Source organism: Raphanus sativus, chromosome 2, assembly GCF_000801105.2.
Source record: "Raphanus sativus cultivar WK10039 chromosome 2, ASM80110v3, whole genome shotgun sequence".
In the NCBI taxonomy this organism is placed as follows: Eukaryota; Viridiplantae; Streptophyta; class Magnoliopsida; order Brassicales; family Brassicaceae; genus Raphanus; species Raphanus sativus.
Window position 1 is genome coordinate 35,661,484 of NC_079512.1, and position 25,861 is coordinate 35,687,344.

At 36.7% G+C, this 25,861-nt stretch overlaps 7 protein-coding genes and 1 non-coding gene across 10 annotated transcripts; 5 read left to right on the forward strand and 3 right to left on the reverse strand.

Moving 5' to 3' along the window:
* The first annotated feature begins 410 nt into the window (after positions 1-410).
* On the forward strand, positions 411-4,577 carry LOC130508148 (membrane protein of ER body-like protein). Of its 2 annotated transcripts, XM_057003404.1 has the most exons (10): positions 411-976; positions 1,267-1,338; positions 1,505-2,029; positions 2,105-2,248; positions 2,462-2,605; positions 2,764-2,823; positions 3,020-3,346; positions 3,421-3,660; positions 3,753-3,814; positions 3,888-4,577. In XM_057003404.1, the coding sequence occupies exons 1-10, from the start codon at positions 622-624 to the stop codon at positions 4,395-4,397; spliced, it is 2,439 nt and encodes an 812-aa protein (XP_056859384.1). In that variant the 5' UTR covers positions 411-621; the 3' UTR covers positions 4,398-4,577. The 2 variants fall into 2 exon arrangements, with proteins under 2 accessions (XP_056859384.1, XP_056859385.1); XM_057003405.1 differs by lacking the exon at positions 1,267-1,338 and having other exon boundaries at positions 414-976.
* Positions 4,578-4,615: 38 nt separating this feature from the next.
* On the reverse strand, positions 4,616-4,687 carry TRNAQ-CUG (transfer RNA glutamine (anticodon CUG)). The gene has a single exon. It is a non-coding gene; the product is annotated as a tRNA-Gln (tRNA).
* A 175-nt stretch (positions 4,688-4,862) lies between these two features.
* On the forward strand, positions 4,863-6,671 carry LOC130508149 (E3 ubiquitin-protein ligase SINAT4). The gene is made up of 3 exons (XM_057003406.1): positions 4,863-5,508; positions 5,690-6,076; positions 6,162-6,671. Exons 1-3 carry the CDS (start codon positions 5,290-5,292, stop codon positions 6,522-6,524), a joined length of 969 nt encoding a protein of 322 aa, XP_056859386.1. The 5' UTR covers positions 4,863-5,289; the 3' UTR covers positions 6,525-6,671.
* A 471-nt stretch (positions 6,672-7,142) lies between these two features.
* LOC108841938 (protein BOBBER 2-like) lies at positions 7,143-8,373 on the forward strand. Its single transcript, XM_018614727.2, has 2 exons — positions 7,143-7,592; positions 7,771-8,373. The coding sequence occupies exons 1-2, from the start codon at positions 7,229-7,231 to the stop codon at positions 8,280-8,282; spliced, it is 876 nt and encodes a 291-aa protein (XP_018470229.2). The 5' UTR covers positions 7,143-7,228; the 3' UTR covers positions 8,283-8,373.
* A 2,287-nt stretch (positions 8,374-10,660) lies between these two features.
* Positions 10,661-11,718, forward strand: LOC108841939 (abscisic acid receptor PYL10). The gene is made up of 3 exons (XM_056993480.1): positions 10,661-10,925; positions 11,034-11,252; positions 11,336-11,718. Exons 1-3 carry the CDS (start codon positions 10,797-10,799, stop codon positions 11,543-11,545), a joined length of 558 nt encoding a protein of 185 aa, XP_056849460.1. The 5' UTR covers positions 10,661-10,796; the 3' UTR covers positions 11,546-11,718.
* A 6,093-nt stretch (positions 11,719-17,811) lies between these two features.
* On the reverse strand, positions 17,812-19,375 carry LOC130508151 (protein GAMETE CELL DEFECTIVE 1, mitochondrial-like). 2 transcript variants are annotated; one of them, XM_057003408.1, is made up of 2 exons: positions 18,717-19,375; positions 17,812-18,175 (listed from the first exon to the last, which is right to left on the reverse strand). In XM_057003408.1, exons 1-2 carry the CDS (start codon positions 19,065-19,067, stop codon positions 17,957-17,959), a joined length of 570 nt encoding a protein of 189 aa, XP_056859388.1. In that variant the 5' UTR covers positions 19,068-19,375; the 3' UTR covers positions 17,812-17,956. The 2 variants fall into 2 exon arrangements, with proteins under 2 accessions (XP_056859388.1, XP_056859389.1); XM_057003409.1 differs by having other exon boundaries at positions 18,562-19,373.
* Positions 19,376-19,832: 457 nt separating this feature from the next.
* Positions 19,833-22,372, forward strand: LOC108837792 (mitochondrial carrier protein MTM1-like). The gene is made up of 9 exons (XM_057003410.1): positions 19,833-20,321; positions 20,410-20,499; positions 20,650-20,838; positions 20,927-21,097; positions 21,198-21,300; positions 21,500-21,591; positions 21,680-21,829; positions 21,908-21,966; positions 22,049-22,372. The coding sequence occupies exons 1-9, from the start codon at positions 20,061-20,063 to the stop codon at positions 22,179-22,181; spliced, it is 1,248 nt and encodes a 415-aa protein (XP_056859390.1). The 5' UTR covers positions 19,833-20,060; the 3' UTR covers positions 22,182-22,372.
* Positions 22,373-22,582: 210 nt separating this feature from the next.
* LOC108837793 (transcription factor TRY) lies at positions 22,583-24,136 on the reverse strand. The gene is made up of 3 exons (XM_018610806.2): positions 23,960-24,136; positions 23,398-23,485; positions 22,583-23,096 (listed from the first exon to the last, which is right to left on the reverse strand). Exons 1-3 carry the CDS (start codon positions 23,997-23,999, stop codon positions 22,988-22,990), a joined length of 237 nt encoding a protein of 78 aa, XP_018466308.1. The 5' UTR covers positions 24,000-24,136; the 3' UTR covers positions 22,583-22,987.
* Between the last annotated feature and the right edge of the window lie 1,725 nt (positions 24,137-25,861).

Genomic DNA, 25,861 nt, shown 5'->3' on the forward strand with positions numbered 1-25,861 from the left:
ATCTTCAACTAATTTTTTCACTATTTACATAAAAGTACATTATTGTTCGCAGGTTCACCGCGTGGTATAAACAGTAATAATATAAAGTCCACTAATGGTTTGAATGGTAACTTAAGCTGATAATTTCTTTTTCTAATATAAGTAATGTTTTGCTTGGGTTAAAACTGTAAAAAAATGTGGATTGACACATACGGGGTGATCAGTAATGTGTTGCTTGTATTTCTGTAAAATCCTATAAAAAATTATAACATAAACAGAGCAGATTTTCCTAAAAAAATATCAACTAGTCCGCATTTAATATAGTGATTTAATACACTCAGAATTGGAAAGTGTTAATGACAAGATAAGTTAACAAGAGTATAATAATCATGTGGAAACCGTGGTGATAAACGGCAAAAGAAGTCAAGACACTTCTTCATCATCATCATCATCGTGATAAATAATCACAATCAATACTAGTAAGTCTTTTACATATAATAATACCACAGAAGAAATCAACATCCAAACGATAACGTTGAAGTGAGCAAAAGAAGAGACAGAGACGACCCCAGCAATCACATTCTCTAGATCTCAGCATCTCTCTCCTTGGCCATTCGTGTCTCCCACTTTGGCCTCTTTTTGATGGGATCCGCCGCAGAAATCAATGAGCCCACCACCGGGACAGAGAAGCTCCACCAGCCAGTAGAAGCTGAAGAAGTTGAAGAAGAAGACGAACAAGTTGTCGAGCTGGAAAGGAAAACGTCGTCGTTTCCTCACGGAAAGAGACCCGACAGTGCTGACGGAAGCACCATCACCACTAACACTAGCTCCTCCTCTTCTAGCTTTTCCGAAGGGATCACTGATCTCCGGAACAACGGCCAAGGAGAGCATATCGCAATAGAAGATTTGGAGGTCCCGGAGTCGCCGGAGAAAGAGACGGTCATCGGATTTCACGAGGAGCACCACGACGGCAACGTCTACTTCGACGGAGAACAAGGTTGGTTGACTAAAAAACCTTCCGTTGACTTCATGTTTTTTGAGCTGTTTAACTTTTTGTGATAACCTTTTTTGAATTTTAACGTTTCTTTGCATCAGTTTTGGGCCCTTTTGCTTCTCTGTTGTGAAAAATGATTCGAATCAAATAGGCTTATAGTTATCAGCTTAAGACAATGTTTTTTTTTTTGGTCAAAACTTAAGACAATGTTTAGAATTAGATTATAAGTCACGTTTATGGTGGTGGTAGTGGTGAGAAGTCCTTTTGTCATGATTATTTGTTTGTGAATGAAGGAATTTGGAAATGTCGCCACTGCGATTGGACTTACAAAGAAGATGATTCTTTCTTATGTTTTGAGACCAAAGGTCAGTCCTTTGTTTAGGGGCCTTCTTTTGACCAACAACCTGCAATTCTCTTTAAAGATTAGCTGTTTCCTCTGACATTGATTGACTTTTAGTAAAAATAGTTGATAAAGTGACTTACTTGGTTCAAGATGCCATAATGTATTCTGTTTTTGTTTTTTTTTCTTAGGCTCTGAGTCAGCTGAGGCAGAACCTGATGCTCATGAGTCACAAACTGCTCAGCGTTTGAACGCAGAGCAAAAGGAGCCAGGCTCTGAAAACGGTTCAACTTCTGAGGATAACAAAGGACGACCATCACGTGAAATCGAAGAAGTACAAGACGGTGATGTCCCTATAGAGGTGGATGCTGCTGTTGATCAACGCACTGGTGATGTGATAGAGGAGGAGGAGGAAGTGGACATTGACGATGTTGAAGATTATAATGTGGAGAAAGTGCTTGGTAACCAAGAGACGCATGATCTCTTCTGTCCAAACTGCCATTCTTGCATCACCAAAAGAGTTGTCCTCAAGAAAAGAAAACGTAAGATCAGTCATGTTCCCGAAGATCCAAAGCGCGTGAGAGGGCCTGACCCTGTTGATCCTGTTCTTCGTTCCGAGGACAATGAGCCATCTTCAGTTGGTGGTGGTGACAACGTTACACGCGAATCCTTTTTCTACAAGTGCTTGTCCTGCTTCAGCATATTCATACCCAAAGGTACATTATAATTCTAACAATTTATTTGGTACTTAAAAAAAAAAACTGAAATATTATATCCAATCCAAATTGCAGGGGTGGATTCAAAGCCGCTTGCTCCCAGTGAAAGTGTCGAGAGGTTAAACACTCAGCTAAAGCCTCGAGAGGAAGCTACAGCCCATTCCAACTGGTTTGGTTCAATGTTTGGATCGAAGAAAAAAGAACCACCTGTTCAGCAAGGTATTGTTTGGTCCCTTTGCCAGTCTCATATCACTTAATGTGTAAGACCAAGACATTCTATTATTTTAGTACTTCAAAAGGGGTTACTTCTGTGTTTAGTAGAATTAATATTGCAATAATGCTATATGTCTCTACTTTTTTTTCACAATAATGCAGAAGGGGGTGTACTAGACTAGCATTAGGATTAAAGTTTATTTAATTTGTGTTGTCAAGGTGGAACAATGCCTAGTATTCCGGAAACTAGTCTGCCACGTGATAACCCAAGCGTTTTAGGAGAAGAGACGGCCGGTTCTACTGCAAACATCCCATCAGAAGCCCCAGCCCTTGTTCAGGAAGGTGCAGTTACTTCGATTCAAGGTAGGGGGGACATTCTCTTAGTTCAATTATTTATGAAACAAATAGATCCTGAAATAAAGGAGGAAGGAAGGTGTGAAAGACTAAATCTCTAATTAAAATATATAATCCAATTTTACACTTGGTTCTTAAGCAATTTATTTCAATGCATTGTGGTGCAGATGTGTCAGAGATCAGTGTCTCTCAAGACAATAAGCCTGTTGACACCGCTCTGATTCAAGGTACATATAATTGAGTCACTCTTAAAAAGTGGAACCCATGTTTCGTGTCTTGTAGTTGAATTTTTTGAGAAGCAACGTTAATAAAAACAGAACGTGATATTCCAATCATTCTTCTCTTATTTAGCTTTTGCCTCTCTCTATCTCTCTCCTTTGGACTTGTTAAAACTTCACCACTCTTTTCTTGATACAATGGCAGTTGCAAACTCAAAAGACACAAGCAAAGGTGTCAACAGTAGAGCTACTGTTGAAAACGGGCAGCAGTTTCTGGTTCCTTCAGCGGATGAGGAGCAAACACAGCTAAAGATCGACAGGGATGATGCTAGCGCAGCAGAGGAGAACCACTCGTCAGACAAAGGACGTCTCTCCCCGATTCAACCAGCTCGTGACGTGAACATATCAAACATTGTGACTAGTGGACCCGATGGAGTAAGAGTAGAAACTATATTTCACACAGAAGGCGTCTCTCATCTGTTTGAAGGAACAGAACCTAGAAAGCCAGATCTTGGTCTTACCAAAGTAACAGGTAAAATCTTGTGTCTTCTTTGTTAGCGTACTTTGTAGTCATTTCTCATTAAATACCTTTCCGCTTCCCTCTAGGTGTGATGGACTCAGGTGACGGAGGAGGACCGATTCGTGGAATTGATATTCCACCACTCCCAGTGAGTTCGTTGGAAGAAGGGACTCTAACGGAACCGTTAGTCAGACCAGCTGTTACAGGACCAGTGGTTGAAGGACGTAAACTGGAGATATTGAAAAGCATGGTATATGGAGGTCTGATAGAAGCCATCACAAGCCTCGGTGTTATCTCATCTGCCGCTGGTTCTGGTGCTTCAACATGTAAGTACACACCCCCTCAACCTTACCATTCCACTTCCATTGTGAAACACAAAAATCCCAAAACACTTATGTATGTATCATTGTCGTTGCAGTGAACATTTTGGTATTGGGGTTTGCGAACTTGTTTGGCGGGCTTATTCTCATTATTCATAATGTGAGTGATCACTTCTTCATCTTCATGCATAATGAACAATCTCAAGAAACTTACAGAGAAACTTATTTTGCAGCTCCAAGAACTTAGAGAGGAGGAACCCATAATAACAACAACAACAACAACAACAACAGAGGATAACCAGACTAACCTGCAAGAAGAAGGTCGGTACAAGCGACTCCTAGGAAGAAGAGAAAACTTCACGCTTCACGTAATAGTCGCAATCATATCCTTCATTATCACGGGACTACTCCCTCCCATTGTCTACTACTTTTCATTCAGCAAAACACACAACAGAGACTACAAAGTGGCATCAGTCTTCGGGGCATCTCTGCTATGCATCGTCTTGCTGGCTATAGCCAAAGCTCACGTGAGGAGCCCGAGAGGAAGCCACCTGAAGAGCGTTCTGAAATACGCGATGATCGCTGTGTCGGTGTCGGGGATATCTTACGTGGTGGGTAACTTTGTGGATCAGTTGCTTGAGAAGTACGGATGGTCTGATGGAACCGAGCATCCAGCGGGAGAGATGATGCTTTCACTTATGGGGAGAAAGGCTGGTAGCTTCGGATACTCATCATCTTACTGAACCTGAAGCTTGTCAAACCTCATGCTACTTTTTTCTTCTTCCACTCTGTTTTGAGAGCTCGCGTTAGACTTTTTTGTTTGCGCTTTTAAAACCAAACCTTTGTTGTGACTTGTGAGTGTAGAAGTCGTTTCCAAGGACACAAATAAATTGCGACATGAAGTTTGCCGTTTCTTCGACTCAGTTTGTTTGCATGTAAACTAAAAAAGGGGTACAAAAACAGGTTCTACCGAGAATTGAACTCGGGTTACTGGATTCAGAGTCCAATGTCCTAACCGCTAGACCATAGAACCATTTGTTTTAATGATAGATAGAATACTTTATAAAAGGTTAGTCTTTCTCGACGGCGTTAGCGGATATTAACGGACATCAGTTACGTTCGCATTGGGTATATGATATAAAAATGACAACACTGCTAAAGGCTGTAGCCAATTGGTTGGGGTTGTAAGATAACCGTCGGATTCAAATTCGAATTAAAGAGGAGCCACAGCATCTGAACGGCTCAGATTCCATTTCTCTTTCTTTTCTCCCTCAATTTCAGAGATCGCCAACGAAGAAAAGCATCCATCCGCCTTTCCCAGACACGGTGACGATAGAGCGAGAGAGAGGAAGGAAGGGAGAGACAGAGGGACCCGATTTGGTTTCCCTGAAAGAAAAAAAATCAGTTTTTTTTTTTGTCTTTCAACATTCTTTCCCTTTTCTCTCTTTTCCAGATTTGTCTAATCGAATCCATTCTCATATCGCTTTTGCTCCTGTTAATCGAGTTTGAAAGAAAGGAACTTTCATTTCCGGGAAGAGAGATTTCTATAAAGGGGATTTTTTTGACCTAATTTTTTTTCTTTGAATTTAGGCGATTTTGTATTTGTTTCTTTTTTTAATCAAATTGTGGTGGGAAATGGAGACGGATAGTATGGAATCGTCGACGAGAAGCAGTCAGAACGATGAGGTCCATCACAACGGAGGAACTTTCCACTTCTCTTCCACCAAGAGCCACTCCTCCGCCGCCGCTTCTCCCACCGTCGTTACCAATATCGTCGGTCCCACCGCAACTAGCGTCTACGAGCTCCTTGAGTGCCCTGTCTGTACCTGTTCTATGTATCCTCCTATTCACCAGGTCATTCTTCCCAATCTTCTTATCTCTAAAATTTTGATTCATGATGAAATGAATGATACTATATTAGCGGGTATGATCTGGTAACTGATGTCTAGATGTGTTCATGATCTCATCATACGATTTTGAGTTTATGCAACTTTCTTTAGATTTGAAAAGTCTGTCTTTTTTTTTCTTGTTGCAGTGTCATAATGGACACACGTTATGCTCGACCTGTAAAGTGAGAGTGCATAACCGGTGTCCCACTTGTAGACAAGAGCTTGGAGACATAAGATGTTTAGCTCTCGAGAAAGTTGCCGAGTCTCTTGAGCTGCCTTGCAAGTTTTACAACCTCGGATGCCCTGAGATTTTCCCTTACTACAGCAAACTCAAGCACGAGTCTCTCTGTAACTTCAGACCTTACGGTTGTCCTTACGCTGGCTCCGAGTGTGGTGTCGTTGGAGACATCCCTTTCCTTGTGTCCCATCTCAGGGATGATCACAAAGTCGACATGCACGCTGGTTCCACTTTTAACCACCGTTATGTCAAGTCCAATCCGCGTGAAGTAGAGAACGCTACTTGGATGCTAACCGTGAGCATATCTCTTCGTCTCTTAGTAAACATGTTTTATCTTGGGATGTTTTGGGACATCTCATCTTGTTTGTTTGGGTTCTCAGGTGTTTCAGTGCTTTGGGCAATACTTCTGCCTCCATTTTGAGGCGTTCCAGCTCGGGATGGGTCCGGTGTACATGGCGTTCCTGAGATTCATGGGGGACGAGGAAGAGGCACGGAGCTACAGCTACAGCTTGGAAGTGGGAGGCAGTGGGAGGAAGCTAACATGGGAAGGAACACCGAGAAGCATCAGAGATAGCCACAGGAAAGTAAGAGACAGCAACGACGGTCTCATCATCCAGAGAAACATGGCTCTCTTCTTCTCCGGTGGAGATAGGAAAGAGCTTAAACTTAGAGTCACCGGTAAAATCTGGAAAGAGCAACACAGTCCAGATTCTGGGCTTTTCATGCCAAACCTATCTTCCTAATCATTCATGCTTTCTCCTTCTTTTTCTCTCTCTCTCTCTCTCTCTCTCCGAGAACGAAAGTTGTATGATGGATTTGTTTACACGCTCTTCTTCTTTGTCTGTATCTAAAACGTATCTTGACTGAATGAATGAATGTGTTTGATCTTATCACGTTATAATCTTAAAAATCTACCGACTTTAACAGTAATCAAATATAAGGTAAAAATATGATATTATTCAATTCCTGTAAATTGTTTTAAGATTTATCATCATGTAAGATTTCAACAATCTTAATTTGACATCAATAGCAATAGATAACAACAAATCTTGTTTTCTGTCAAGTAATAGGCTTTTCACACAAATATTTAAGTATCAATTCTAAAAAAGATAGGATAATATACAAATCTTTTTCCTTTTTGCCATAAACAAATCTCAAAATCTAAAATCAATTAAAATGTCATAAATTATAATTTATATTTAGGGAATTGCAGATTTCCATATTATTAAACAGAATGATAAATAGGAAAATATATTTAATAAAAAAGGAAATTAATGAATTTTGGAAAACTTAAGCTCGGCTTTTTCTCGAAACTTCCTTTTTGCGTTTATCACTTCCTATAAATACTCAAGTCTCTGTTTCATTAACAACTACAAATTTCATTCTTGATATTATTCAATCTCCCGACTATATATCATCAAAACCCTTAAGAGTTTAACGACAACCAATGGCTATTATCTCTGATATGCAAGAGGAGACGAGACCCTCGGTGCCTTTCAACGCAAGTCTTGATCCTTCAAACCCTCTAGGGTTTTTGGAGAAAGTTATTGATTTTATCGGGAAGGAGAGCGACTTTCTGTTGAAAGACTCGGCTGAGAAAGAGATCGCCACTGCTGTTACGGTCGCAAAGAAGAGGTTGAGTGAAGTCGAGAAGAAGAAGAAGAAGGAGACTGTGAAGCCTATTGAGAAGAAGCTGACGAAGGAGAGCGTGGAGCCCATGGAGGTGGAGAAGCCAAAGAAGGATAGCTTGAAGCCCACGGAACCCATGGAGGTGGATAAACCTAAGGAGGAAGAGAAAACGGGTCCCATTGGTAAGCCCTTTGATCTTGATTGATGAGTTTTGTTTGATCATGCTCTTATATTAACTAGGGTTTTGTAGAAAGATTAGATCTTTTAAGTGTTGATAAGAACTAGTTCTTGAGTTGATATAGATCAGAGAACTTTGTTTTCTCTTACCGTAAACTAACTTCTTGTTTCCGTTTGGTGCAGTTCCTAACAAAGGCAACGGGCTTGACTTTGAGAAGTACTCATGGACACAGAACCTCCAGGAGGTCACAATCACCATCCCAATCCCTAGCGGCACTAACTCACGCTCTGTCACCTGTGAGATCAAGAAGAACCGTTTGAAAGTTGGTCTCAGAGGACAAGATCCCATCATCGATGGAGAGTTCTTCAATGCTGTCAAGCCTGACGACTGCTTCTGGAACATCGAGGATCAGAAGATCATATCGGTGCTATTGACAAAGCAGGACCAGATGCAGTGGTGGAAGTACTGTGTGAAGGGTGAGCCTGAGATTGACACTCAGAAAGTTGAACCGGAGAGCAGCAAACTGTCTGATTTGGACCCGGAGACTCGCAGCAGCGTTGAGAAGATGATGTTTGATCAGAGGCAGAAGCAGATGGGGCTTCCAACGAGTGATGAGATTGAGAAGCAAGATATGATGAAGAAGTTTATGTCTCAGCATCCTGAGATGAACTTCTCTAATGCAAAGTTTAACTGATCTTACCTTTGTTCTATCTCTTCTTCTTTTATTTTGAACTATCATCTTGTTATGGGTTTAAGATTGAATCTACCCTTTTGGTTTTGTTCAAGACAGTTTGTGTTCAAAAATTATCTGGTTATTGCAGCTTAACTATGTGTTCAAAAAATTGTTTGCTTAAAAAAGTACAAGAAAGCTTAGTGCTCGCATATTATAGTGGTTCTATATCTACTACCATGATATACTGAAATACACAAAGGATGATGTAACGTAACGTGCATGGAGACTGCATTCATCACTGATGTTGTAGACAAAGTAAAAAGAAAAAAACTTCATGTGACACAAATGTCTAGTACAACCACCTACTCCTACCTAGTACTACTACCCTAGAGTTTAGTACTAAATTGATCTTTAAGTTTACTGTTACAAAAGTAGTATGGTTCAGTGCCCGCAGTGCTCCAATAATTTAACATATAAAAACAAATGATGCTCGGCCTGTCTATACATCACAAGGGCAAGATTGGAGGCCAAAGCACAGAACTTTCCCTTAGGATAAGCTCCAAATTCACATTTGGCCTCTACGTTTCATCTGTAAGGGGTCTTTGTTACATTCTCTTCTGCTCAATTTCTACTTGCAGGAAGAAGTTTCTAATCAAGAGCAATAGGAATAAGAAGGAGAAATGTATGCAGAAACTGGGCTAGAGTCCCGGTTCATGCAAGATTTTCTCCAGATATTCAGCACAATGTACTGTTATGTTTGAAACTCATGAGTTGTGGTTGGTCTGGTGTATGCTTGCAGGAAGGCTCTTGCAGGCACCAACCAAGGATCCGACGAAGGTTCGCAAAAACAGAGGAGATGCATTAGGATTTAGGACTATTAGTTTCGGGCCTAAAGATAAACCAAGAAGAACAGTTTGGTAATGCAGTGTGTTCAATAACATAAGCCCACACCCACCTTCTGTACATAAGGGTTTATCTCAATAAGCCCAAGGAGTAATGATTAGGAAGAGAAACAAGTTTTAGTAGTAGTTTACTCAAGTGATATGCTGATTATAGATCTTGTGAAGATCTGTCTCCTAATATATAATTTATGTAAGCACAACTATAGTTGTAAGGTTGATCTAAAATAGTTTATTTTAATAATTTCATTTTATTTATACTACAATTTATAGTTTATATGTAACTTTTTTGTCAGATAGTTTATAGTAACTTGGAATCTTATCCATCTGTTATGTTACAATTAGATTCCATAGAAGAAGCTTTTAACCGAGAAAAAGATTCAAATTAGTATTTTCAAAATTTTGAATCACATCCCTAAAATATTTCTATAAATTAAAGCAAATCTCCAAAAAATAACATTTTGTAGCTTCTAGTAACTTAGAATCTTATCCATTTATTACTATACGATTAGATTTGATAGAAGAATCTTATCAAATTTTGAATCTTATCCCTAAAATATCTCTATAAGAGGCAGATCTCCAGAAATGAAACAATTTAGAGTTTTTAGTAACTTGGAATCTTATCATTTGTTACTATACAATTAGATTTGTAGAAAACTTTTGACTGAGAAAAGATTTGATAAGAGGTTCTAGAAGAGAACGGTCTTTCAAGATTCCAATCAGAATTTCCTTTAAAAAAAAATTTCTAGGAATTTAAAATTAAATATCATCACTGATCTTATCTGATAAATTTAATTTGGAATTATGTTGTCTTGATTTTATTGGTTAGATGAGTTGTCGGGTAAATTTGTTGAGTTCATCCCATTCTTCATTTATAGACTGGGTGAACTTTTTTTTTCCGTCTATAATATTTTATAAAAGATCAAGGCCCACTAAGGAACCCAGCCCAAACCGAAAACAAATGATCATACTGGTCCGATTACAACCAAACACAAACCCGACATGAAGGACGATCTAAACAGGTCTAAAGTCCAACACTAAATCCACGCGTCGCCTCACTGCCACCCAAGACTGGGTGAACTTATGGCTCTAATAAGTCTTACAAAACAAGTATGGATTTGAATATATCCAATTTGTATATTATCTTACTAATAACGGAAAGTGAGGAAAAAGATAAAACTATCCACTTGTTCATGTAACACCAATTCCATTTCACCTTCCAATTATTTATCCACTAAAAAACCCAAAAGCACAAATCATACTCGTTGAATATTCTCTGAACTATAAATAAACCAAAAGTAAAAATGATTAAAAACAAAAATTCACCAACAGAAACAGAGGGTATATGCGTCAATAAATAGAGCATCCTATAGGCCGACATGTGTAGATAAATAGAGCAAAAATGATTAAAAACAAAAATTCACCAACAGAAACAGAGGGTATATGCGTCAATAAATAGAGCATCCTATAGGCCGACATGTGTAGATTAGCACCGATTAAGTACTTTCCAATATGATTACATTTAGATGCGCCCTTCCTTGTATAAGAAGAATCTGAGAGAGCTAAGTCTTATTCTATCAAAGAATATTCCTTCTTTTCTTTGCCGTGCTTGTCATTTTGTCTGTGTGCTCTGAATATGGTGAACGCTGTAGAGACAAAGAACGTGGAGAACGAGTACATCAAGAGGCACCACATGCAGGAGGAGCTTTTGGAGAATCAGTGTAGCTCGAGGCTCGTTAAGCACATCAAAGCTCCTCTTCATCTCGTAAGCTTGTTCTCTTCTTGATTTCTCCTTTTCTCTCCCCTCTCCAATTATGAATCAAGGAATACGAACTGAGATGCTAATGGTTTGGTTGTTTGTTTTTGTGAAAAGGTGTGGTCAACTGTGAGGAGATTCGATCAACCACAAAAATACAAGCCGTTTATTAGTAGTTGCGTGGTCAAAGACAAGAAGTTGGAGATTGGTGCGGTAAGAGAAGTGGACGTGAGATCTGGACTACCCGCTACTAAAAGTACGGAGATATTAGAATTTCTCGACGACAAGCAACATGTCCTCAGCATCAGAATCGTCGGTGGGGATCACAGACTCAAGGTAAAGTCTTAAAAATGTGATGGTGGTTTTCTTTTATACACCTAATCAGTTGTTTTTGTTTTTTTTTTCTTATCAAAAACCAGAACTATTCCTCGGTCATTTCGTTACATCCGGAGACTATAGAAGGAAGAACAGGGACATTGGTCATCGAGTCGTTCGTGGTGGACGTGCCTGAGGGTAACACAAAGGAAGAGACTTGTTTATTTGTGGAGGCTCTGATTCAATGCAATCTTAAATCTTTAGCATATGTCTCTGAGGGTCTAGGAGCAGACTCTATGGCCGAAAGGGTATGATGATGACCAAGAAGAAGCTTTCCAACTGGGAAGGAGAGATGGAACATTGTCATTTTCATATTTAAGAAGATAATTATTTCGACCTTTTATATACAGTGATGCCATTTTAAGTCTATACTTTTCTCTGTTTTGTGAATATATGTTTATTTTATATTGGAATGATTATTCTGGAATTCTACATAATGCCATCTGATCATCTTTTCAAAGCAAAATGTAGATACATGATGTTTCATGACATTAACAAACAGCGAAAGCTAGAACTCCACGAAGATAATTTTTCCATTTTCTCTCGTATTTTTAGTGTTTTTCTTGTAAGTGTTTTAAAATTGACAAAATGACAAAATAGAACAACTTAGATCGTTTTGTTGACCATAGTCAAAAGTATATTAGCTATTTTGAGTAAAGCTTTGTCTTTACTAGAGGTCGGTCCTACATCTGTTTTTTTTTTGAATTAAAGTCATTATTGTTGGAATTTCTACAAACCGATAGACATTTTGTTGGGGTTAGCATTTTGTGTTTTAGATTTGTAGAGAGTTTGCCTGGTTGAAGTACGCCAACGTTATTGTAATATTGTATAACGTTTATTTTTGCCCTCTTCTTGATTTTTGACGTTATTTCATTTAGTTACTAGGTGTGTTGTTCGTGTACACAGACATAATTTTGTTACGAATATTTATTAGTTTATATATGTATGTTTATTATTGGATTAATTTTTGAAAACATTAACATATTAAAAATATTTTTGATTTTGAAATTTTATACTTTTGTTATCACTTTTTTACATTTATTTTTACTTATATTTTGCTTATATTTTCTATTTCTTTTCCATTATTTATATTTTCCATATATTTTTGTTCATCTATACTATTTAAACATAAACAATAAAAATTTTACTTACAAAAAGTAATAATTGGATCAATACATTTATTGTTAGATTGAAATAAAAATAATATATATTTTTATTAAAATAATATGATTAATATAAGTTCATTTTATTTTAATATATATTTTTAGATTTTGGATAATTATTATTAATATTAATTTTAATAATTTATCTAATCAAAAAATTAAAATTCATTTTTTTATTTTGTGGTTGATTTATGTTTTATTCATTAAAGGTATAAATGATATATATATATATATATATATATATATATATTTAGGTATAAATGATATTGACCATTTTAAATTTTTTATTTTAAAATATATTTTTAAATTTTGGATAATTTTATCATTACTAATTTTATTTACTTACGTAATTAAAAAATAAATTCATTTTTATTTTGTAGGTAATTTATATACTTATCCATTAATGATATAAACAATATTAATCATTCTAATTTTTTTTTTATTTTAAAATATATTTTTAAATTTTGGATAATTCTTATCGTTATTAATTTTAGTCAGTTACCTAATCATAAAATTAAAATTCGTTTTATTTTATGGATAATTTATACATTTATTCATTAAGAATATAAATAATATTTTAGTCTGATTTTTAACGTGAGAGCTCCATTACGAAAAATCATTTCGCAAATAATAGTATAGATTTTTGCTATCTTGACGTTCATTTTCATAGGAAAATAGTTGAAAAAGTAACTAGGAAATTATTCTGAACATTTTTTTTTCTTGATATTTAGTGAAATATCGTTTCTAAGTAGCTACTAGCTAGTAATTAAAAAGTGATATTGTTCAGTTTTCTGACCAAATTTTTCTTATGAATAAATTATACTTAGGCAATGTGATTAAATGAATGATATATAATGATACAGCACTACTTCAACTAAGTATTTTATTTACATTTTTTGGCTCTTCTCGATACTTTCCCCTTTAGCACTGCTCATCAAACGATATCTAGTATCTACATATCGCCCTCTTATTACAAGCTTTACAAATTGTGATTAGTGGAGACATGAGATGATTATAGTAGTAAATGTGGTCATTAGTAAAGAATCTAACCTGAGCTGAGAAATGTGATTTGAGAAGAATAGAACCACAGAACTGTACGCATTTTTTCAAATTAGTCAAAGCTAGCAGTTTTTAACTGGATCACATACGTCATGAATGACACTGTTGGAACTATTTTTTAGCAATGTATTCATATGCTTAAAATAGAGTTAGTGTGAATGAGAAATGGAGGTCTAATGTGTGTGATTTGAGAAACTTGTATAAAGTTACAAATATACACATTAGATATTTGGATTTGAGTTTTGATTTGTTAGTTGGACTTCATGTTCATTAACTTAATCTTATAAACCAAATATATGTGATCTTTTATATTGATAAAATATAAAAAAGAAATCTATTTAAAGTATATTATTTTGTTTGAATGAGTCAAATAATAATAATTATATTCTTTATTTTCTTGGTCAAAATGTGAAATGAATTCACATAATAATGACAAGAAATAAAGTCTCCATTAGTGCACCATGGAGGTTTCATTTTTATGTTGAAAATGAAACTTGTGCTTCTCATTATTTTTCTATATAAATGGCTTGTTAGCATGATAGAAAGGTAATACACATCAAATACCAAAAGAAAAACCACAATCTCCTATATTGAATAGTCATGTTAGTATTTTTTATTTTGTGTCTGAGAGTACAACACAAAACTAGTTTCGCCAGGCTTCTGATGGAGTGACGCAAATTCAGAAGATTGTTTGCAGTTGTATCCTGGGACTCATTACGTTATCGAACCGTCGCACTACGGGACGTATTTTGAGTTAAGGAAAGAGATAATATCTCGCCTCTGCAGTTGTATCATCATTTTCTTACTCTTTGATATAACTTTATCATTTTTATTCTTTACAATATTCAGTAATCCGTAGTTTATAAAATTCAGTTCTATCAGTCTTAACTCAAAAATATCCGTTTATTGCTTTGCATTAACCGGACTGATTATTGTAAAAAGTATTTTTTTTGTAAGAACAGGTTGATTGATCTTTGGAAAAAGATGCCGGAATCAGATCTATAGGATTATTTAAAAATAATCATTCTTCAATCTAATTCTTTAAATTTTTATTTGTATTTTCCTACTAACAAAAACTGATTATTTTTGTGAAGTGTTTTGTTATGAAAACAGGAATTAGAGAATTCAAGGGTGATGGAAAACAAATTCTTCTGATTTTCTGAAACAAGTTTCAGATTATTTGAGATTTTGTGTGTTATTCATTATAATTAAAATAATTAATATTTTTTGGACTAATGAATTTGACATTTTATGGTTTATAAGAACAGGTTTCATCTTTTGATGGTGACACTGAAAACCATTTTCCGAACGTCATTGGTAACGTATTTGGATGGTTTGTCTACTCTTAATTTTCAAAATAATTAATTGATGGATCGAGTGGTTACAATAATTTTGTATTAAATATTCTAGCTCATAAATGGGTTTAGAATAAAATGTTATTAGTCTCAGTGCATGTTAATGCTTTGACTTGGTTAAGATAATTATTTGCTTTAATTATCAAGAATGGTTTAACGTTTTTTTATTTCGTCTTTCAGATCTTGGGATAACTTAATTTAGTTATTAAGCATATGTTGACCATGAGAAAACAAAAAGGAGTCAAGTTTAAAAAATATGGTGAAAACATATTTATAAACAACATTTTGATCTTTTGAGATCAAGTTGTATGAATGGAAATTGATTTTTGTGAGTCGACGCCCCAAACTAAATTTAGGAGAGGTCTGCCACATATAAATCATTTTCCATAAGAAATAAAATATTTGTTGATATTGATCAAAACATTTGTATTTCGTCAATGCTTAAATGCACCTTTTAAAAAGGTTGACCATACAAAACCAATGAAAAATTTTCATACCAATATGACTGAAATTGACATATGTATTGTAGTTTCTAAAGTCAATATGGTTAAAAATAATCATAGAAAATTGTGGTTTTGATGGTACAAGAATATCATGAAATGATATGTATATTTGCCAAAAGGCAAAAATATGTTTTGAAAAAAAAAACATATACAAAGTTGGATTTATACATCAACTTGAGAGAACTATGAAAATAGTTTTATCTAAAATGTGATTTCCTGAGAATGAAATACATTTTAAAGAAAATTGTAATAATTTTCGAAATTGTTTTGTTATTCATTTAAATCTAAAAGAGTTGTAGATTAACTTTCTAAACTCTTAAGAGATGATAAATGTACATATGTATGGTTTTGAGCTATCTCAAGAAATGTGGGGGAAGCTTTGCTTACCATATTAAGTAATTGGCAAGAGACCAAATGAACTTTGTGATAGTTATCAAAATATGATTAAAAAAACAAAACTAGTGTTATACACTGAGTTTTATGTATAATGGTTAATTGTATCTTGAGGAAAAAAAAAGATGACAAAATCATTAGACAATTGATCTCGGCTAATCTCAATAGATTATGTTCCATGTGATGACAACCTAGGATCCTGTTATTAAAGGTGTGTCATGAGATCAAATTGTAATATCATCAAGATGAATGGGTTTAGCCTATGAACTAAGATGAGGTTTGGCGGTAACTCTACTTATCAGATTGGAGATCCCAAGAAATAGGTTCAAGGAGACAACTAAGTCAAACTAAATCTGCCCAAAGCACTGTAAGACTTCGGTCTATACCCAGTTTATATGATGATTAAACAGTGCTACATGTAAGGAATAGAGGATAAGCATTTGATTTTAATGGTTTGTGCCAATTGTTTTGAGATATGAATGGAGTAGTACATGATACTCCTCTAAACAAAACTAATGGCAAATCACCTTATAAGTGTGAAATGGGGTCGTTTCTAGGAGAATAAAAAGGCTATATTCTCTAAAGTTCACTCATGATTACCAGGAATGTTCACGGCCAAAATGAACACAATAAAGAAATTGGTTTTGTGAGAGAATGAAACTGTGTTTTGGCTATTGTCTAGGTTTACACCAAAGCCCGGGAGGTTCAAGACATCATGGCCACCTCCTGGCCGAGTAAATCCGATAGCTATTAACAATGACTGGTTCAAGGATGAAAAATTGCTACCAACTCATCATGCAGTGAATTTCTCGCTTGTACTCTCAAAAGTCCTTAGTAAAGTCTTTAGTTGAGTCTTGTTGAGTCTTGTCGACTCTTGTCTAGGAAGTCAAGTCTGTCGAGTCGTCTAGTGTCTAGAAGCATTTCTATTCATGTGGGGGATTGTTGGAACTATTTTTTAGCAATGTATTCATATGCTTAAAATAGAGTTAGTGTGAATGAGAAATGGAGGTCTAATGTGTGTGATTTGAGAAACTTGTATAAAGTTACAAATATACACATTAGATATTTGGATTTGAGTTTTGATTTGTTAGTTGGACTTCATGTTCATTAACTTAATCTTATAAACCAAATATATGTGATCTTTTATATTGATAAAATATAAAAAAGAAATCTATTTAAAGTATATTATTTTGTTTGAATGAGTCAAATAATAATAATTATATTTTTTATTTTCTTGGTCAAAATGTGAAATGAATTCACATAATAATGACAAGAAATAAAGTCTCCATTAGTGCACCATGGAGGTTTCATTTTTATGTTGAAAATGAAACTTGTGCTTCTCATTATTTTTCTATATAAATGGCTTGTTAGCATGATAGAAAGGTAATACACATCAAATACCAAAAGAAAAACCACAATCTCCTATATTGAATAGTCATGTTAGTATTTTTTATTTTGTGTCTGAGAGTACAACACAAAACTAGTTTCGCCAGGCTTCTGATAGAGTGACGCAAATTCAGAAGATTGTTTGCAGTTGTATCCTGGGACTCATTACGTTATCGAACCGTCGCACTACGGGACGTATTTTGAGTTAAGGAAAGAGATAATATCTCGACTCTGCAGTTGTATCATCATTTTCTTACTCTTTGATATAACTTTATCATTTTTATTCTTTACAATATTCAGTAATCCGTAGTTTATAAAATTCGGTTCTATCTAGGAATTTGAATATACTGACCTTTTTATAAGCATATATCAAAATACATGAAATGACGAAAAAAATATTTTTTCGTAAAAATGTTAAAAGGGGTAAGGTGGGCAAGAGATAAATACATGGGTTGAGTCGGGCACACCAAATGCAACGAGCGTATTTGGTGGACTGTTTGACACGTGAATTGCCACTCTTCATGCCTCTTCACCACGAATATATAAGAGCAACCTCATCAGTGGGACAAAAAAGATGTCCTTAGCATATTTTATTAGTTGTTTTAAGTTAAGGACAATGCTTAAGGACTTTTTAATTGTTGAAGATTATTGGTAGAACAAAAATATGTATCTTAGTAAATTAAATAAAGCTACCCATCTTACTATTCAACCAAAAGATCAAACAAAACAAAGTAGTTTTAACTTTTACACTCTCCAAGTGAGATAACAATTCTCATTACCATTGATGGAGTCTGGTTCTAGCAAATTCAAAGGAGAATCTTACGGCGGCGACGTGGGGCTTCACGCTTAACATACATCTTCTCCACTTCGTTGAGAGGCCGGCTTGATCCATCAGGAAGACTCACAAACTTCCAGCCACCTCCATTTCCATGTTTGCCCTGAGGACCCAATTTCTCAACTGTGATTTTCCAACCATCTGATGAACGTCTTCTGCTGTACTTGTGGCACTTCACTTCTCCTTTCCACTGGTTTAAGACACCAAAAGAGAATGCATATTTAATAGAATCTAAGAATCAAATGATCAAGGCGTCTAACAACTTTACAATAACAGACGAGAAAGTAGATAACTATCTATCCATAAAATGCCATGGTTCATCAAATGTAAACTACCCACAAGTAAGTAGCAATGCCATCATTTACTTTCGTTCTTTCTAAGACAATTATCAAGAAAAGAAACTAGCTTTGCATTTCAATGTTGACTCCGCAAACTAACTTGCATCTAGTATAAGGCTTTCAGCAATTATCTCAATCAACAAGAACATGATGAAGTTTTAATTTCTACAAATAAGTTCTTCTTTTTTAAGTTTTTAAGTTTGTAAAGTGAGCCACACACACACAGAGAGACACTTACTCAGGGTACTCATCAAGCAAACGCTCAACGGAATCATCCAAAGGACGACCAAGCTTCCTCTCCTCTTCTTCCTCATCCTCTTTAAGAAAAAGAATGGCGTGAACACGCTGCCTCATGATCCTAAAATCCTTAGCAAGCCTCTCAACGATATAAACCTCGGGATTCTCCGTATGCAACCTGTACATCTCAGTCTTCTCAGAGTCCTTGAGATAAGACCCTCTAGCACCAGGCTCCTTGACTTGCTTCAGAAGCACGCTCATCTCCATCATCTTCTGCTTGATCCCGCCAACGAATCCCCTGCTGTGCCTGTTCTCTTTCTCAATCTCCTTGATCATGTCATCGTACTCGTTCATCTCGTTAACCATGGCGGCTTCTCTCGGTCCCAACTTGCTCATCACATCACCCGAAGAACTATCAGAAGAAGGAGGATTCGCGGCGGCGTTGTTGTTCTGACGGCCAACAGAGACGCCGTCGAAATGCTCTTTGCTTAGACCAGTGGACCACATCGATTTGTGATCCCAATCGAGATCGTCGGATCCTCCTCCTGCGAACGATCCTCCCGTCGCGATGTCCCAGCCGTTTTCGTCGCCTGGTTTCCGAGAGATTGGAAGATTCTCGGAGCGCCAGAGGCAGTGGTGCTAGGGTTAAGGGAAAGCGAGCGATGGTCGTTGGTTGATTGAGTTGAAATCTCCGATTAATCGGAATCACGATGAAGAAGAAAGACCCAACGGAGGATAGTGGCCATCGCCCTTTCAATCGTCCATTCCCACGGTGACACGTTGCAGCTAAGGACGAGAAGAAAAACTTCTTAGTTAAGGACATTTTTGATATGTCCTTCGGTTAATTGCACATTTTTGATTTATTTTTTGCCAAATAATGGCTTAGGACATTTCTTAGAAACACCGATAATAGTGCTCTTAGAACTTTTTGTAATAGCCCATTCAGAGCAAGTGTTATATGTTGTGGAGCCCAGCTACTATATAACTCAATGGCCTAGCTTCGTTAGATTCATCGTAAAAGAGCCTAAGACCGATTCGGTTGGCCTATATCTTCCTCTGAACCCCTATCTCTTAACTTGCAAGTTGCAACACCTCCAAAACACACACACACACCATTCTATACCACAAAAGTTTTAATCAATTGGATTGATTGAGGTCGTTCTTACAAATGTTATATGAAAAAATGGTTAATCAATTGGATTGAAACTCGAGGATCGGTTTATCCGGTTCGATTTAACGGTTTAGTAATCTGTATGTAGAACCTTCCAAAACGCGCGCGTTAAAGCATTAGGGTTTTCGTTGGCTGTGAGGCTACCCACTGAAGTCTTCAGTATTCCTTTGGTTCTCCTCTCTCCTCCTCTCCAAGTAATCTGGAAAAAAAATAAAAATCAAACCTTTTTTCTCGCCGATTTTCTCTGAAATTTTTTTCTTCCCCATTGATCGTGGTCTTTGATTGATCGAACAGAATCTCTTTCGGGGCTTTCCCGGTAGATTTATAAAATGGTTGAGGCAGAGCGCCGCCCGGAGAATCTCTGGATTGCTTCCGGGATGCCGTCTCCGGCGGAAACTGAAATCCGTGATTTTTCGATCATAGATTCGACAGCAGATGCGAGAGAATTTGGACTGCAAATAGTTTCACGGCCTCAGAAGGAGAGGAAGGGTTCGACGGAGGAGAAGCTAGGGCTGACGGAAAGAGTTTTCTCCGCCGCCGGAGCTGCGTTTTTGTCCGCCGTTATTCTAAACCCTCTCGACGTCGTCAAGGTACACGTTTCTTTCTTGTGTTTGATGTTATTTCCCTAAACCGCCGGAAAGGTTATTTATGACAGACGATAATATTAAATTGTTTCAGACTCGTTTGCAAGCTCAAGCTGCCGGAGTTTCTTACTCTCACCCACTCAGTTACGCCATTGGCCGCATGGCGTTTTTTGGACCGAACATGGTATGTGTCTGAACTCTTCTTTTGTTTTTTTTTTTTTTTTTTGTGGGACAGTTGTGTAAAGGAGAATACTTTCTTGTCTTTATTCATTCGACAAACCCAAATATGTTTTTGAGTCAATGTAATAATCCTCCGTTTCTTTTATGGGTTCAGATGTTTACAGACTTGAGATGTTCGCCCTCATGTTCACGCGCTGGTGTTCATGGTACCGTCTCTATTTGCCCGCCAGATTGCTTCCAGTACAAAGGAACTATTGATGTCTTCACCAAGATCATACGACAGGAGGGCATGGCACGCCTGTGGAGAGGGACTAATGCTGGTCTAGCCATCGCTGTGCCCATGGTATGCTCCCTCCCCTATTTACATTTTGTGTGGTTTTGTTTTGATAGAGAGTATATAGATCAGTGAGCTTTTAAAATTTCGTGAACAGGTTGGGATTTATCTCCCTTTCTATGATATGTTTCGCAACCGGATGGAAGAGTTCTCTCGGGAGAATGCGCCTTCTACGACCATGTTTGTGCCTCTTGTGGCTGGGGCCTTGGCACGGTCCCTAGCTTGTACAGTCTGCTATCCAATTGAGCTTGCGAGGACACGTATGCAGGTATGTTTTTGTCTCTGGAACTCTGGATACTTTGCAGTGAGATCTTTTTGTGACTTGCTATTCATTTTTTTTCCATTTTACTTTGTTTTTCTAAACTAAGGCATTCAAAGAAGCTAAAGCTGGTATGAAGCCTCCTGGAGTTGTTAAAACACTGGTTGGTGTTGTCTCCGAAGTCAGGACAGCAAATAACCTTGACATTAGCTGTAAGTTCGCTTCTTTCTTCTTCTTACAATTGACAATAATTTGGCAATTATTGAACTTTTTTATGTTTTCCTCATTATGTAATCAGTTCAAGTTTGCCCTCTCTTAAGTATATTATACACAACACTGAGATACATGCCTGTGGGAGGTTATCACCAAAGTAGTTGATTATTTTATTGAGTCTCTCGTTCCTTGTGACAGTGCACAATTATCGTGTTCTCTGGAGAGGCTTGGGTGCACAGCTTGCGCGTGATGTTCCATTCTCAGCAATCTGCTGGGCAACTCTCGAGCCAGTAAGCCCTTTGATATGTTTTTTCACAATTCAGAGAGATGGATTTTCAAGGAACTGAATTGGTTTGACCTTGCTCTCTTGGTGCACAGATGAGAAGGAGGCTTCTTGGGATCGTGGGAAATGATACAAACGCTCTTGGTATTCTTGGTGCAAACTTTTCCGCTGGTTTTGTAGCTGGGAGTATCGCTGCTGCCACTACTTGTCCTTTTGACGTTGCAAAAACAAGAAGACAGATAGAGGTTTGTCTATTTGATTTGTAAACCTCTTCCTTGGTTTTGATACCATACTTATATATCTCTCCATTTTCATAAACTCAGAAGGATCCTAGTAGGGCGATGAGAATGACTACAAGACAGACACTCATAGAGGTTTGGAGGTATGTATGTGTATTTGAAAGGTTTCCATTTCTGTTTGCTAATAGCATCGAGACAAGACATGACAATATCTACTGCACACAGGGATGGAGGGATGAGAGGGCTGTTCACGGGAATGGGACCAAGGGTGGCTCGTGCAGGACCATCGGTAGGGATAGTGGTTTCCTTCTACGAAGTGGTCAAGTATGTTCTGCATCGCCAATACTCTTCATCATGACCCAACAAAGGCACTAGACAAATCTTACACGTGAATGTGGATACGGCTTTAGGTTATAGCAACTTTTGTAACAACATATTAATAAGTTAAATCAGGCTCAGTCCTCTCCACCAAAACCTTGTTTACTCCGTTTTTGAGCCGGAATTTTTGGTCAGTTAAATTACCGGCGGTTCAATCCGGTTTTCTTGGTTTGATCTTTCGTCGATTTCGGTTATTTTGAATGTTCAATGGATTAGACAAGTGAGAGCAAATCCACCCAGCATAAGCCAGCTCTCATGCTATTTAAGTATTTATTTCATAATCTAGTTTTTACTTTTTGGAAAAAATAATACTAAACCTTGCACAACAATCAAACTAGTGGGTTGACTGACCTAAGACAAAAAAGTACTTTCAAAACTGTATTGAATATTAAGGCATCTTTATTGGCGGGATTCGGGAATCACGAAACGTACGGAAAATCCGACGTCTTTTACTGTATCCCGACCAAAAAAAAAGAAAAAAAAACAAGTAAGTACCTTAATTTAGAGACTTCCCCGAGTCCCACCGATAAAGATAGCCTTAGTGTTAGCCCATGCTCAAAGAAAGTTGTGTCGGTACAACTTAAGTAAACAGTTCCACTGACATATAGCACTGTTCTGTTATTAAACTCCGGGTATTTAATCCGGTTTGATGAGATTAGGTAAAGGCTAAAGCCACCAGCAAGCTCGCACTTGGCTCACACATTATTTTCTCACCTAGTTTTTTAGATTTTAGGAAACTAAATTGAAATACTTAATAAAACAAACATGGGAGGCACACGAAGAAGGTTAAGATTTGGAAGATGGAGGTAAGACGTGTGTGCTGTTTCTCATGATCCAATATCTCTCTATCTCCACAGCCTTTCTTCCCGGTACTCTTCCTGCTATTATCTCCCACCTACACACACATTTACTTGAACCTCATTTTATCAACTGATGTCTATAAATGTTCATGCGTTTTCATATTTCATAACTTAGGAAAATTTGGAACGGTAAGGAGTCTAATCGGTCATTTCAAATTAAGTAATGTTGCCATTCGTGGGAAATCGACTTTAAAGGCTATATGTATTATTGACATGACAATAAATTAACTAAGAGTATGAAAAGTCCCATGCCACATGTTTTTTTTTTGTAACTTAGGCTCCCATGCCACATGTTTTGTGTGTAATTTTCGAAGTAGAGAAAGAAAAGAAGATTACCTATCGCCTACGAGTCTGTACATTCTTAAGATGAGGTCTTCCTCTTGTTCGCTCATCTTGATGAAATCCCACTTCACGCTACACACTTCTGCATTTATCAAAGAAAAAATACAAACAACTTTTTTTTTTCAAGCTCTAATATTTGTATATTCTCTTTTACTAATCGCTACGTAGATGTAATAGTCTCATTTTCTTCTTGATTTTGTGAGGATCTAGTTAGATTTGGATTGAGCTATCTACTGATCTGGTCGTAAATACAAATTTTCACATTCACGTAAATATATTCAGGGCTATATATAATGAAGGCTACGAAGTCTTTTTTAATGTGTGTGTGCGTGTGTGTTTATTCACATTCACGTAAATACATATTTGTGAATAATCAAGGGTACGAGTAGTCTGGTTTATTAGGGCTTATATTATAATGTATGATAATGTACAACTAAGAGATGAAAATGTCGAAAGGAAATAAATTATATGGTTACGAAGAAAAGAGCATGCAGTTAAGCAACAAAAAAAAGAGCATGCATATATAAGTTAATCAAACACAAAACATTAGATGGACCTTCAGAGTTGAGACGCTGAGGTCGATACATTGAATCCATCAATGGAAGTAGAAGAAAAAAGTATGAGAAACTGAAGAGAGAGTAGAGAAGAGAGATGGATATCTCTTTTATTATATTCTGTGTCAAGAGAGAAAGAGAGAGTGGGCTTTGTTGGAGAAGTTTCTAATCTAAGACGACATATTATTTAATGTTAGCCACACAAAATTTTTTTTCTAAAATCAGAAAAGTAGCTTTGAAATAGCCAATAGGTATCTTCTTATTAAATTTGGAAGAACCATAATGTTTCTTGAATTTATTTCTTGTTGGTTGTGAGGTCCAGTTTTCTTTTGTCTTAATGGTAAAGCAGCTTGTGGGCCTCAAATCCCAGTCTCAGGTAATTAGTGATATCATATAATATGTCGTGTAAAAGTTTTCGAAATTAAACTACTTGTGCCATTGGAGTAGTTGATGCGGTTATATATGGCCGTATGGTTCACGGTTTGTATACGATCGACGTTCATTAACGTTATAGGTTGAGACTTGAGAGTGTGTTTAATCAGGTTAATTTTTTTCTGATCAAGTTCAATCAGGTTAATTTGAGTCAAATAGTACAGCAGAAATCTCGAAAATATGGCGCAAAATAAACAAACCAAACCTAGCAAGATCATGGTGGTTTAGTAATTTCCAATAGATGAAGAATCACTATATTGGTCAAGGTCATAGATTGATTTTTTCTGGTACAAAACTGTTAGTTCCATATGTGGTTAGACGAAGAATCACTATATTGGTCAAGGTCATAGATTTGATGTTTTTCTGGTACAAAATTGTTAGAGTTTCATATGTGGTTAAGTGGCCTAGATCTTTCACTTCCACGTAGAACAATCAGGGGGTTTGTCTGACGCCGATGAACCAGCCCATAGAAGCAGAATCGGACACCTCTCCTATTTAATAATTAAAAAAATGAGCATGCACAAGTTAGCTCTTCTATAGTGTGACCATTTTTTAACACGTCTATGTGGTTTGACCATTATAAGTTTTTGAATGGTAAAACAAAATACGAGAAACCCAATAAAAATAAATTTAAGAATCAAACAGAACATTTTCTGTTTAAACGAGAATCATTTGTTTGCAATGGTGCATTTTTACATATGTTTTTCATTACAAAACAATAAAATAAAGAATAGTAGAAGAGTAAAATGATGAGAAACATTTTTTACCAAGATACTCTTGTCCCAGTTTCAATCACACAGTTTTATTTTAAATTTTACCTACTTAACAAATTATTAAAAATATTCAATATAATAATGCTAGAAATTCATTTTGAGAAACTTCTGTTTTTAGCAATCAGTTTCCTTGGATTTTATGGTACATTTGGAAAGCCAGGAACCTTAAGGTTTTTAGCAATCTTGATGTAGACCCGAGAGATACGTTAAAATTGGCAGACACAGAGTCAGCACTATGGAATGATGCACAGATGGAGAATGCACAGGTTCAGGTACGACAGGTGGATGACAACAATCCTGGACCACGAATAGGGAGATGGTGTTTCATAGATGGCTCGTGGAAGGATAAAGACATTTCTTCGGGACAAGGTTGGTATAGTACTTTGGAAGGTTTTGATAGCCTAATGGGTGCAAGGAATGTCAGGGCAAGTTTATCTCCACTACATTCAGAAGTGGAGGCGCTGATATGGGCAATGGAATGTATGAGAAACTTACGTCAGTTCAGGGTTACGTTTGCAACGGATTGTTCCCAATTGGTAAAGATGGTTTCGGAACCAGAGGAATGGCCAGCTTTTGCAAGTTATTTGGAAGATATCAAGACCCTTAAAGATGTCCTCATCAACTCAGAGATTATTCATGTACCACGAACACAGAATATGCAGGCGGATAGACTAGCACGAAGTGCAAGGATGCAACCGT

Coding starts and splice junctions, on each gene's coding strand:
- LOC130508148 (XM_057003404.1), top strand. CDS start 622: ATGGGATCCGCCGCAGAAATCAATGAGCCCACCACCGGGACAGAGAAG. Junction 1,339..1,504: donor CTTATGTTTTGAGACCAAAG/GTCAGTCCTTTG, acceptor TTTTTTTCTTAG/GCTCTGAGTCAGCTGAGGCA. Junction 2,824..3,019: donor TGACACCGCTCTGATTCAAG/GTACATATAATT, acceptor ATACAATGGCAG/TTGCAAACTCAAAAGACACA.
- LOC130508149 (XM_057003406.1), top strand. CDS start 5,290: ATGGAGACGGATAGTATGGAATCGTCGACGAGAAGCAGTCAGAACGAT. Junction 5,509..5,689: donor TGTATCCTCCTATTCACCAG/GTCATTCTTCCC, acceptor TTCTTGTTGCAG/TGTCATAATGGACACACGTT. Junction 6,077..6,161: donor ACGCTACTTGGATGCTAACC/GTGAGCATATCT, acceptor TTGGGTTCTCAG/GTGTTTCAGTGCTTTGGGCA.
- LOC108841938 (XM_018614727.2), top strand. CDS start 7,229: ATGGCTATTATCTCTGATATGCAAGAGGAGACGAGACCCTCGGTGCCT. Junction 7,593..7,770: donor AGAGAAAACGGGTCCCATTG/GTAAGCCCTTTG, acceptor CGTTTGGTGCAG/TTCCTAACAAAGGCAACGGG.
- LOC108841939 (XM_056993480.1), top strand. CDS start 10,797: ATGGTGAACGCTGTAGAGACAAAGAACGTGGAGAACGAGTACATCAAG. Junction 10,926..11,033: donor TCAAAGCTCCTCTTCATCTC/GTAAGCTTGTTC, acceptor TTTTGTGAAAAG/GTGTGGTCAACTGTGAGGAG. Junction 11,253..11,335: donor GTGGGGATCACAGACTCAAG/GTAAAGTCTTAA, acceptor ATCAAAAACCAG/AACTATTCCTCGGTCATTTC.
- LOC130508151 (XM_057003408.1), bottom strand. CDS start 19,067: ATGTGGTCCACTGGTCTAAGCAAAGAGCATTTCGACGGCGTCTCTGTT. Junction 18,176..18,716: donor TGCATACGGAGAATCCCGAG/GTTTATATCGTT, acceptor GTCTTAAACCAG/TGGAAAGGAGAAGTGAAGTG.
- LOC108837792 (XM_057003410.1), top strand. CDS start 20,061: ATGGTTGAGGCAGAGCGCCGCCCGGAGAATCTCTGGATTGCTTCCGGG. Junction 20,322..20,409: donor ACCCTCTCGACGTCGTCAAG/GTACACGTTTCT, acceptor AAATTGTTTCAG/ACTCGTTTGCAAGCTCAAGC. Junction 21,301..21,499: donor AAATAACCTTGACATTAGCT/GTAAGTTCGCTT, acceptor TCCTTGTGACAG/TGCACAATTATCGTGTTCTC.
- LOC108837793 (XM_018610806.2), bottom strand. CDS start 23,999: ATGGATTCAATGTATCGACCTCAGCGTCTCAACTCTGAAG. Junction 23,486..23,959: donor TCAGCGTCTCAACTCTGAAG/GTCCATCTAATG, acceptor TGATAAATGCAG/AAGTGTGTAGCGTGAAGTGG. Junction 23,097..23,397: donor TACAGACTCGTAGGCGATAG/GTAATCTTCTTT, acceptor ATGTGTGTGTAG/GTGGGAGATAATAGCAGGAA.